Below are 12,143 nucleotides of genomic sequence, written 5' to 3' on the forward strand. Positions count from 1 at the left end.
TCTATTTCAGAAGGCGTCATCCCACACTTGTACTATAATGTTTACAGAAGAACTGTGCTCTAATACTGTATATGTTCTGCAATCCCATTATACCATTAGGAGGAACTTTTTACCAGGGATTGAACTTCATCCCAATCAGTAGCTAAAACCTTCTTTCCCACAAGAAATCTTTACCTTTTCTCAAATACATCTGGGGGAGGGGGATCTGTATGGCTGATATTGTGGTGAAACCCCTCCCACAGTGTGATGTCATGGCCCGTGCTCCTGACAGTTTGCTGTCTGTGAACCTCATCAGTGGGAAATAACGGATTTTTCCAACTGCCAAGTCAGCAATATCTCCCTCTGTGCATAGAACTCTCAGTAACAAACATTCTGCACAGATCACCTGGCAGAACTAAAGATGTCAGCACCAGTGATACATTTCAGGATGTAAATCTGAGAGAGGAAAGATTTTACAATCGGCAAACACTGACTAAATCCTCTATAAATTAATATTTTTAAAAAATAATCAATTGTATTCATTGTTTTCACTACAGTTCCTCTTTAACAACAACAAGAGCATTCTGAGATAAATATTTTCAACAAGTAAAGCTTTATTGATTGATTTTTCCTTGAATAAAACCTTTGATAAACCCTGTTTGTTTCGGACGGTGAATCTTTACTTCGTCAGGCATGATGGTGAGGACATCTCCAGAAGTTAATACACATTGAGGCTCATCTCGTGTAAAGAGATGGAAATGGCAGTTCAGGAGTTGGTTGCAACCTGGAGAAAACAATGCTTACAGCATAAATATAGTGAGCTGAGCTGGGAAGAAAGCTTTAGTCTAAGGCAGTGATCTGCAAACTTAGCTCTCCAGCTGTTAAAGAGACTCTGAAGCGAGAATAAATCTCGCTTCAGAGCTCATAGTTAGCAGGGGCATGTGTGCCCCTGCTAAACCGCCGCTATCGCGCCGCTAAACGGGGGTCCCTTCGACCCCAAACCCTTCCCCCCCTGCAACACTTGGTCGCTCATGGAGGCAGGGCTAATGGCTGCAGCCCTGCCTCCAGTCGCGTCTATCAGTGAAGGAAGACTGAGAGGGGCGGGGGAGAGGCGGAGATACGCGCTGACAGACACGTGTGGGGCAGGGCTGCGGCGGTTAGCCCTGCCCCAACCAGGAAGCGCTCCCCCGCTGCACCGAGGGGATTTGTGAGGTGAGGACCCCCGTTTAGCGGCGCAATAGCGGCGGTTTAGCAGGGGCACACATGCCCCTGCTAACTATGAGGTCTGAAGCGAGATTTATTCTCGCTTCAGACTCTCTTTAAGGAACTACAAGTCCCACAATTAATTTGCCTTTATGAATCATGACTGACTGTCAGACTCCCGCAATGCATTGTGGGACTTGTAGTTCATTAACAGCTGGAGAGCCACGTTTGCAGATCACTGGTCTAAGGGGACCCACAACTATTCTCAACAATCTGGACATGACCACTAGTGTGTAAGAAAGAGGACCCAGCAGGAAACCTTATCCACCCCGCCAAGCAAAGAAGTTTAGTAAAGATGTGTGAGCAAAGGCGGGTTCTGGAGTGTAATTTTATCTTTTGTGTTTCCCATCGCGGCCCCTATTTCTTACAAACTAGTGGATGCGACCAGACTGGCGCAGATAGGAAGTGCCCCTTGGTCGATGAGGTTTCCCCTCAACTAGACTAGCGCACACATCTTCCAGAGGATTTGCAAATATAACTGGCAAATGGTTTGTTACTATTGTTATGAACATTTCTAACATACACTGCATACCTAGGAAAGCATATTTTGTCTAGAGCTAGGCATACACGTATTGATTTTTACAGCTAATTCAACCAATCTACCTGAAGGAGAGGGTTTTCTGTCTCCTGGCAAAATACCCATAAACGCTGAAACAACTTATACAGGTTTGTATGATTTTAGAACTAAGGATGCGCAAGCATAGTTTTGTAAGATGTGAATCTGTCCCCACTTGTGACACTGTTAATTTACCTGGCTGACCTCACGCTGCATCGCTCCACCCTCCCGGCACTTCCTGCTTCACAACCGGAACTTCCACTGTGAAGTTGGCACTTCCATTAAGGCAAAGGTGGCAATCGCCCCCAGGCCCCCCAAGCATCTGTCCTCCCTTTAAAAATTACATTTGGCAAGCTGCTGGGTACCATGGCTTGTAGTGGCAGGAAGGTAAATAATTTGCCTGATTCCACGCTGGGCTGGTTGCCATGGTTTCCTCTGCCTTGCCTTTCTTCCTGGTGGTGAAACACACACACTGCAGACAGCAGCAGCGGCACTCTCCCCATCATAGCAGGCATGTGATGTCACATCAGTATGTCCATGCCTGCGAAAGGGGCTCTGCTGTTGTGCGTGCCTCACCACCAGGAAGAAAGGTGGAAGGCAAAGCGGAGGAAACCATGGCAACCGGGACGGTGTGGAATAGGTAAAGTACATGCCTTCCTATTTTCCGCTCCTGGGGGGGTGTCTGGGTACTAACTTCCAGAGGGTGGAATGGAGGGCCCCAGCTTAAGTTTACCCTGGAGCCCCAGGGGCCTTTAAACTGTCTCTGGCTGCAGCGTCCCCCTGCTTGCACACAAGCGGGTACAGATTTGTGTCTCATGAAACTGCTCGCTCATTCTTACTGGTCGCTTATCCGGGGGCTGTCCCAGTTTTGTTTATTTGTGGTTTTCTATTGCTCTAAATTTAAACATTCTTTGATTTAAAATGCCTACAGTGACGGCAATCATAGGGAAGCTATTGATGTGAATTGTGCTCCATGCTGCAGTGAGATGCTAATATGGACATAAAAATGCTACAGGACCTATTTTTCTGGACCGTTGTGCCCAGCGGAACAAAAACTGAAGGTTTTGCTGCTGCATAGGAACGAATAGAAAACTAACAGTTTATAGCACACTGGCTGTAAAAAAATGACAGTTTTTACCTGATCCTGATGGCCAGATCCGTACGGCCGGCTCCGCAAAAAAACGCTAATGTGAACCCGGGCCTTAGCTTGTCTCAGGTCAGTGCCCTTTTGTCACCACATGTTCTCTTTGAAAGTCCTTACCAGTTTTGTGGACTCCAGGTGGTGTTTTCAGATTCCATCACGTGGAAGGAGTAAGCATGACGGGAGTCCGGTGAATTGTTCAGCTCACTTTTGTGGACAACTTCGCCATGAATAAGCACCAAACTTCCTGCATACAAAACAGTCAGAGAGGAGTACTCTTGTTAAATGTTTGGTTCAGCAAAAGAAGATCTAGAAGTTTTTGTCCCTAATAAGTCATATGCTGTAAACCATCTCATTTAGGGTGCATACTAGGGGTGCTCATTCGGATTTCGCGGAATTTAAATTTAGAAATTTCTGATCGGAAATCTGGATTTCCGATTGGAAACCGGTACTCGGAAATCGGATTTCTGCAGAAATACTGCATTACTGCAATTCGGTAATTTTAGGCCAATCACAGAACTCGGAAACAATGGACCAATCAGAGAATGTAGAAACAACTCGAAAGTATTTGGCCAATCAGAGAATGCAAAAAATAACAAAAAACTACTCGGAAATCCGCGAAATCGGTAATCAGCATTGGCGGAAATTGGAATTTCTGCAGAATCGGAAATCGACATTTCCGACCATCCCCAGTGCATACACATGTACAAGCACTGTCGCTTGCAGGGACCAGGACTCAATCCCTCAGACAACAGTTCTGGACCCAGATCTGAAGGTTAACAAGGTGTCCTGTGGAGGGTGGTGGAAGGATGGCACGTGGTACACAATGGAGCTGGGGAACAATGGCCCTGGGCTTAGCCTATGCTCAGCCAAAATAATCTGGCAATCTGGATCTCAGTGATGCATGGGGGCTCTAACTTGTTATACTGGGTGCATGTACAGAACACTCCCATCTGAATTAGCATTTTTCTACAGAAAATTTAAATGTACTAATTTGAAATACACCTTTAACTACTTTCTACTTCTGGACGTAAAGCTACGTCCAAGCGGCCATGTGTGCTGCCACGGCCGATCGTATGCGTGCACGCGTGCTCCTGGCCGCGGATCGTTAGCCCAGGAATCAATGAATTGGGCCATGGTGCCCGATCACTGATTCCTCTCCCCCACAGAAAAAGTGACAGCTTCTCTCGGAAGCCTCGCTTTTTTTTCCTCCTACGCCCCCCTACGTCCCTCTAAGCGTACATGTTACGCTTAGAGTGACGTTATGTAAACAAACCTAAGGTTGCCATCTTGTGGCCAAAAAGTAAAACTACCTCTACATTAAAAAAAAAATTACTATTTACATCCCACCCTCCCAAAAATACCCAAATAAAATGTTTGATAATAATAATAAAAAGAAAACAACATTACAATAAAATAAAAAAAAACATGTAAATATTTACCTAAGGGTCTAAATTTTTTAAATATCTATGTAAAGATGAAATATTTCATTTTTTTTTTTTTTTTTTTTTATTATAAGCTTGTAAATAGTGATGGATGCAAAACGGAAAAAATGCACTTTTATTTTCAAATAAAATATTGTCGCCATACATTGTGATAGGGACAGAATTTAAATGGTGTAATAACCGGGACAAATGGGCAAATACAATACGTGGGTTTTAAATATGGAGGAATGTATTATTTTAAAACTATAATGGCCAAAAACTGAGAAATAATGATTTTTTTTTATTTTCTTATTCTTCCTGTTAAAATGCATTTAAAGTAAGGTAGCACTTAGCAAAACGTACCACCCAAAGAAAGCCTAATTGGTGGCGGAAAAAACAAGATATAGATCAGTTCATTGTGATAGTAATGATAAAGTTATAGGCTAATGAATGGGAGGTGAACATTGCTCGGATGCATAAAGTGAAAACGACTGAGGGCTGAAGCAGTTAAAGAGGAACTCCAGCCTAAACAAACATACTGTCATTAAGTTACATTAGTTATGTTAATTAAAATAGATAGGTAATATAATCTCTTACCCACACTGTTTTAAAAGAACAGGCAAATGTTTGATTTCATGACGGCAGCCATCTTTTTGGTTGAAAGAAGGTGACAGGGAGCATGAGACATAGTTCCATCTGTCCTGTGTGCTGATCACTCCTCCCAGTTGCTAGGCAACATGAACAACATAGGAAATCCCATCATGCTCTGCACAGCATCAGGAGAAAAAAGCCTGGGCTTTTTTTCTTTGACGAGTGGAGCTTAGGTAAAAATGCAGCTAAAAATGATGCTTTGGTAAGAAAAACAAAGTTCTGATGCTGTGAAACCGTTAAAGAAACACCAAGCCTTTTCAGTTCTGCTGAGTAGATTTTTAGTCCGGAGTTTCACTTTAATCCAAGAACCCAGTAAAACTATACTTCTCCCTCACCAGGTTATGACTTCCTTTTCATCTCAAGTGAACAGACGTTACCTTTTGGCACTGGAGCCGGCAGGAACAAGTCATCCTGGTAGGCTGGCTCTTCCCCGATAAATGTGGTACAAGGGATTGTGCCGGGCGGTGTGCGCACCATGCGCCGAGAGATTCCCGCTGCCAGCAAAAGGAAACAAAGCTCATTGTGTGGACTCCGCAAATCCCCAGTAATCAAAAATGACCAGTATGAAAATGATCGATCACCTAGGCTAGTCTTATGCTGGGTACACACACTATGAGATTTTCTGGCCGATTTACTGTCAGATCGACTATTTCCAACATGTCTGATCTGCTTTCCGATCGATTTCCGTTCTCTTCAATAGGAAATCGATCGAAAATGCTCGGAAATCGATCAGAAAGCAAATCGAACATGTTGGAAATAATTGATCTGACGGTAAATCGTCCAGAAAATCTCATAGTGTGTACCCAGCATAATGTGGATGGAGGTACAGTAGTTTACATGTTGGCTTCTTTGCCACCTGCTGGTGAAATTTGGAGCTACATCCCCCACTGGTCAAAACAGAAATCCAACAGAATGCAGAGGAGCAAGACATGCAACACCTATTACTGTATTTATATTGTTTTCCACATGTCTATGTTTTCTGCTGTTCGGCAATGTTTACTACATAGACATTTTGTCCATGATCCCCTCCTGTAATTCACCTTCCCTTTAACCCTTAAGCTGCCAATATAATAAGAGAAATATAAGCAACAATACAAACAGTATTAGAGCAGAAGGACAGGGAACAACAATGGTCTAACATACACATACAGACTGAGCGTAAATCTACAGAAAACCAGCGCTGCATAGAATGAACATATACTCGACCTACTGAAACTTAGTATGTCGAGGGCAGGTAGGAGGAGAGGCAAAAAGATCAGGTTCCAGGGCTCTAGTGCTTGAAAAGAAAAACAGAGGGTGGTGGGTGTCCGGGAGCCCAGAGGAAACATAAATCCTGGAACACCATTCAAAATATAGAGCTAGGGAGCCCAAGGAAAGGCATACCCAGAGACTAGATTAAATATATACAGAAATAGGGCTATATTCCATGACCTGACCTCGATCTGCCAATTTATTTAGAGGCTTGCGAGTGCTCCAGGCCAATTTATTTTAGAACATTTTTTATTTCTTAATTGTTACATTTCCTTGCTTCTAAATAGTACTGCTGTATTGTGTATTTATGGCCACTTGTCACTAGGGGGCAGTGTGAGACAAAAACAGTGGACTTCTGCTTTCAGTTTCTATATCCTCTGCTAGCAGAGAGACATCAAAACATTCCAAGAACTTACAGCACAACGAGTTCTGTTGGCTCAGGTCAAAAGCAGTGCATTTATCTCAAACAAGATAATGCCTTTGAAGCTGTTAATGGGTTAATACATGGCTTCTCCTGTTCTGGTCAATGTCCTTTCAGAAATCTTATGCAGTGCACATTTTTACAGTGCACATAGCGCAGCGGTGCAGGGGGAAGAGAGCGGCGGTGTGGGGACACAGAGGCTTGTCATGAGGCAGAGAACACGCCTTTGTGTCCCATCTACCATGGGTTCTCTTTAAAGAGGAACTGTAGCCAAGGATTGAACTTCATCCCAATCAGTAGCTGATACCCCCTTTCCCATGAGAAATCTTTACCTTTTCTCAGACAGATCATCAGGAGGCTATGTGTGGCTGATATTGTGGTGAAACCCCTCCCACAGTATGATGGCAGCACCTAGGTACTGACATCACACTGTGGGAGCCTTGTTGCATTGTGGGAAATCCAAAGGTTTGTTCCCCTGGGTAACCTCCTCCACAAGCCTTGCTCGGCCCGGGTCACCGATGCTCAATTCTCCCGTGGGTCACCACTCCACACACAGCACAATTTTCATCAATAAGGAGAAGGCACTCAACTGGCTTCCAAAACTTGCGTTTATCGAATCATTTAGCAATTACACGACATGTTTCGGGGACATCCCCTTCATCAGGTGTACATGTTTCGGGGACATCCACTTCATCAGGTGTACCTTGTACACCTGATGAAGGGGATGTCCCCGAAACATGTCAAGTTTTGGAAGCCAGTTGAGTGCCTTCTCCTTATTGATGAGCATTGTGGGAAATAGCTGTTTCCAACTACCATAAAAGCAGCATCTCCTTCCAGCAGTAAAGATTTTGCCATGTGATACATTTCAGAATGTAAATTACGGAGAGGAAAGATTTTACAATGGGCAAACACAGACTAAATCATTTATAAATAATTATTGTAAAAAATAAGCATATTTTTCATTACCGGTACATTATTTTCACTGCAGTTCCTTTTTAAACAATTCTTAAACCCTAACCTATCTCCAGACGTATGGTTAATAATATCCTAGCTTTGTACTTTCACCCCACCCTTATTGATAACCCTAAGCAGGTTTGCCATTTTGTAGCACTTCATTCTCTCTTACCCTTGTGAGAGCCTGGAATGAACCAGAGGCAGCCATTTTGCTCAGTAGCATCTTCTACAGCAATCCAGAATCCTACTATGCGACTAAGAGGCTCCGTGTTCAGGAATGTGGCGTCCTGGTGCGGTGTGACTGGTGCACAAATAAAGCAGCGTTACACAGTCAACTGGCAGGATTTATTTAATAGAAGTGTCTAATTTGTCATTACAGATGCAAATAAAACTGGAACATAAGTTCTACAGTAACCAAAGACAACTACGGTACTCAGAATCTGGTGCAGTAAAAGCAGCGCAGGAGATTTGGGGGCAGCTGCCACCACCATAGACCATAATAAGAATTACGGCTCTAGCAGCGCTCATTGAATGATTTGGGCGCCATCAGAAGACGGAACTCAAATTACTATAAAAACTGTAATTTGGCCGCCAGCAATAACTGGAAGCGGAATTACACCTTACCCCCAATATCCATGGCGGTCTGGAGGGGAAATAGTCATTAACGCTGCAGCGAGTGGTGCAAGAGCAGTGTAAGTCATTTACTGGCTTTACTTTGCGCCCAAATCTCCCGGCTGACGATTCATGTGTACTACTCAGAATCCTTCATTTACCAGCTGAAAACCTCTCCTCTCTAGAGATGGCCAGTGAAATGCAAATTATTCTGGCGTGCATGCAAATTGCTTTCAATTAGTATGCAGCCTAGAAGTGGGCCAATGAAAACTGAGAAGAAGTAAATGTAATTAGGCGTTAAAGGGCCACTATAGTGAAAAAAGTAAGCAGTTAAAATCTGACAGAACTGACAGGTTTTGGACTAGTCCATCTCCTCATGGGCGATTCTCAGAGCTTTCTTTGTTTTCAAAAGAATTCCCTGAATGGCAGTTGCTAAGTCTAACTGCCAAAATGATGTGCAAGCAAGTAGGGAGGATGACTTACTATTTTGGCAGTTAGACCAGGCAACTGCCATTCAGGAATTGCTTTTGAAAACAAAGAAAACCCTGAGAATCCCAGGAAGTGAGCACTTCCTGTGTACGCGCCATGACGTCCCTAATATGGGACCGCTCTCCTGTCTGCACTGTGGGTCACTGGGTGATCTGAGGCCTCTGTATGCCACACCACCGCCAGTCAATCGAGCAAGGGGAGTCTGAAGAGGAGGGGCCCACCTAAGCAGTCGGGGTCAGGGAGGAAGGCGAGTGGGATGCCGGGTGTGATGCTGCCCCTTGTAAGACACTGCCTGACGCAAGTAGTTCAGGCTGTGTCATACAAGGTACGCCCCTTGTACAGCAACCACTGATACCTCCCAGCCAGTGAGCAGCCATGTGCCAACATAGAGCATTGTTCTCCCCAATCACCCCACCCACTCCTGTGCCACTCTGTCAGCCCTCTGCCACCTCTTTACAGCCACAGAACACATCACTATCCTACTGGCTAGCAACGCGTCTGTAATCTGATACCGCTCCCCGGCTGGCAATATTGCTTATAGGAGTGTACAAGGCTTTAGTTCCATTATAAAAAGTCATCCAAAGCAGTTGCTGGCCCACACAATGATCACAGCTTTGTTGAGCAGAACTAGCACACAAATACTTAAAACCTTTTATATATGATAGATTATCATTTACCTTCCCCTCCGATGTTGGGTTGCTAAAATCAAAAGAAAACAACAATAAGTATGTTAGAGAATACTATGATAAGCCTGTACATACACACTTACTGCAGTTACCCCCCTAGTTCTACGTGTGGCATGGGGTCACTTCAAGAACAGCCTACTGGAAATCTCCATCATGTTTATGGAGGTTAGTTCCTGACACGACATACTGAATATGTTATAATTTAAGTAGGCCTCAGTTATTTGGCCTGAGTTTTATGTAAAAGGCTTGAGTATGCCTTTAAAATAAATAGAGTTTCTTGTGATTCAGGCAGAAGCATCTCAGTGTCTGCGTGTAGCAGATGATACACACAGATACCAAGAACATGTTCCTGAAAGAAGGCCACAGGCCTACACTGGCCTCAACATGTACACCACAAGAACAATCAACATAGGCCAGGTTTACCAAAATACAAAATTCCAGTAAGTAAGGGAAAAGTGACATTAATTATTAATGGAGTAGGTGGGTATTATGACACCACGAGGGGGCTCAGCCAATAGTCTGGTCTGTGGGAGGGCGAAGATGAGGTCACATTTAACTCTTTCCTAGTCGGTATTAAAGAAGCGGACGAGCTGAAAGAGGGCTCTCTGATTCCTGCTCTGCTTCCTACTTCATGCTACCTAGATGCTGACTAGAACCTCTAAGTATCTGTATTCTATATGTAATCTGATATAATGTATGCTGTACATAGGTAGTCTAGATGTAACTTAGAATAGATCTAAGAAGACCTGATTACAGTCACTAGGAAGGTAATCAAGAAGCTTGTAACGCAACATGAAGATTGGCGTGGCTAGGATATGATGAACTGTATCTATCTGTATTTCTGTTTCCTGAATAAATAACGTGAATATTGAAGAAGCCTGAGAAAGTCTATCTCCTGCTTGCTGTGATGAGTCGTGTGTGCAACTCTTGCTGATGAGTTGCTGGTACCGAAAAAAGGTGATTTAGAACAGTTTATAACAGAATATTTCCATAGCAGCAGTTCAGCTGTCTCTGCAACCCCACCGCTCATTGCTGGGTATTGGACTTTTCGGGTCATGTCTGTTTTGCATAGTCATTTTCCATAGGAAATTAACAATTTCTAAAGACTCATTTCCTCCCTTCAGTGTGGAACCCTGCCTACTAGGGATTGGCAGCCATCACAGACTAGATGATAAGTCATCAGGGAGGCGTGGCCTCAGCCTAACTAGGCACTAAAGCAGACCCAAACTCTTGCACAGCACACAGTGAAAGGTCTGTATTCTACATATAGTTGCTGAAGAAATTAACTTTTCACTTTGTTTATGCACATTAACCTGTCTAATTAATTCTTATCAGCAACTGTGAATTGACTGTAGGAGAGCTCTGCTCCATATAGTAAACAATGAGCAAAAGTGAAACCAATTAAGGGTCTTTTTTTGTCTTTCCATAAACTGTAATGTGGATTTTTTCCCCATAAAGGTTATCATGCTGTGGCTGATCTTTTAGAGCAAAGAGGAAGTTCTGCGTTTATTTCCACTGCAGCTGTATTTAGAGGATATATGAATTTATACAGTACATATTTTATTTAAAGCAGGCCTGAACTCAGAAGTTCCTCTCTGCGCTATAAGATAAGCAACAGCATAATAACCTTTAAAATGAAAACATTTCTTTGTCATGGCTGATAAAAATCCTGCAATAAATCTGCAGTGCGTGTCTACTTCATGCTTTCATGGAAGCAGACATAGGGTCAACATCCTGTGCAAATTCCCATGCTCGATCCCCCACATCTTCTCCTCCAGTCTGAAGTCACGCCTTCCCACTGAAGACCGACAGTCAGCAGATCATTTTCCATTAGACAATACAGATAAAGAAGGCCATAACGTACAGGAACATTACCTTAAATATGTACATGCTCTGGACTATGACTGGTTTTACAAGGCCAATCCGGCGACCCACCTCCTGCAATAGGAAACAAAAATGAGTACCGTATATTATTCCGGCATATAAGACGACTGGGCATATAAGACGACCCCCCAACTTTTCCAGTTAAATTAAAGCGTTTGGGATATACTTGCTGTATAAGACTACCCTCTTCCACCACACATCAAATAAAAATTGTAAAAAAAAAAAAAAATCACAGATACTGGTGCTGTACTGTGGTACCCAGTATATAACACTATTGTCATGCTGTAGGAATCCTGCTGGTGGTGAATTTTGGACTTGACATGAACCTCCGCTGTCCACCAGCAGGGGTCTCTATTATTGTTTGATGCTCTGTAACTTCTGGACTGACCTGCAGAGGGAGCTCTGTGAACATTTGGGGGAGTCACATGACCAGCTTGCTCGCAACCTCCTATAGCTATGCCACTAAATTCCGTAGTGATTTTGGGCATAGAGTTTCAGGCACTGCACATTTTGGTACATAAATATTTCGGCATGATGTATTTTGGCACAGTACAGTTCTGCTACCTCATTTTCTGGGGTCATGGTCTAAGATGTAATGCTTGCAGAGAAGTGTAATTTGAGTCTAGCAGGCTTTTAGCTGTTTAGGAATATTACATAGCTGGCTGAAAATGGAAATTAAAAAGGTATTAAAGTGACACTGAGGTGAAAAAAAAAAACACCTTATGATATAATGAATTGTATGTGTAGTTTGGATAATTAATAGATTAGTAGCAAAGAAAAGAGTCTCATTTTTATTTTCAGTTATATAGCTTGTTTATAACATTGCATCATT

General features: G+C 43.2%; 1 protein-coding gene across 3 annotated transcripts in view; it reads right to left on the reverse strand.

Annotated features, from left to right (window-relative positions):
• Positions 1–575: 575 nt before the first annotated feature.
• Positions 576–12,143, reverse strand: part of PHYHD1 (phytanoyl-CoA dioxygenase domain containing 1) — a 79,481-nt gene continuing 67,913 nt past the window's right edge. For all 3 annotated transcript variants that reach the window (XM_068249810.1, XM_068249808.1, XM_068249809.1), the window contains 6 exons: positions 11,303–11,365; positions 9,419–9,440; positions 7,813–7,941; positions 5,392–5,508; positions 3,060–3,186; positions 576–763 (listed from right to left, as the gene is read on the reverse strand). In XM_068249810.1, coding sequence (XP_068105911.1) covers positions 715–763; positions 3,060–3,186; positions 5,392–5,508; positions 7,813–7,941; positions 9,419–9,440; positions 11,303–11,365 — 507 coding nt within the window. In that variant the 3' untranslated portion in view covers positions 576–714. The remainder of the gene's footprint in view (positions 764–3,059; positions 3,187–5,391; positions 5,509–7,812; positions 7,942–9,418; positions 9,441–11,302; positions 11,366–12,143) is intronic.

Source organism: Hyperolius riggenbachi, chromosome 8, assembly GCF_040937935.1.
Source record: "Hyperolius riggenbachi isolate aHypRig1 chromosome 8, aHypRig1.pri, whole genome shotgun sequence".
In the NCBI taxonomy this organism is placed as follows: domain Eukaryota; kingdom Metazoa; phylum Chordata; class Amphibia; order Anura; family Hyperoliidae; genus Hyperolius; species Hyperolius riggenbachi.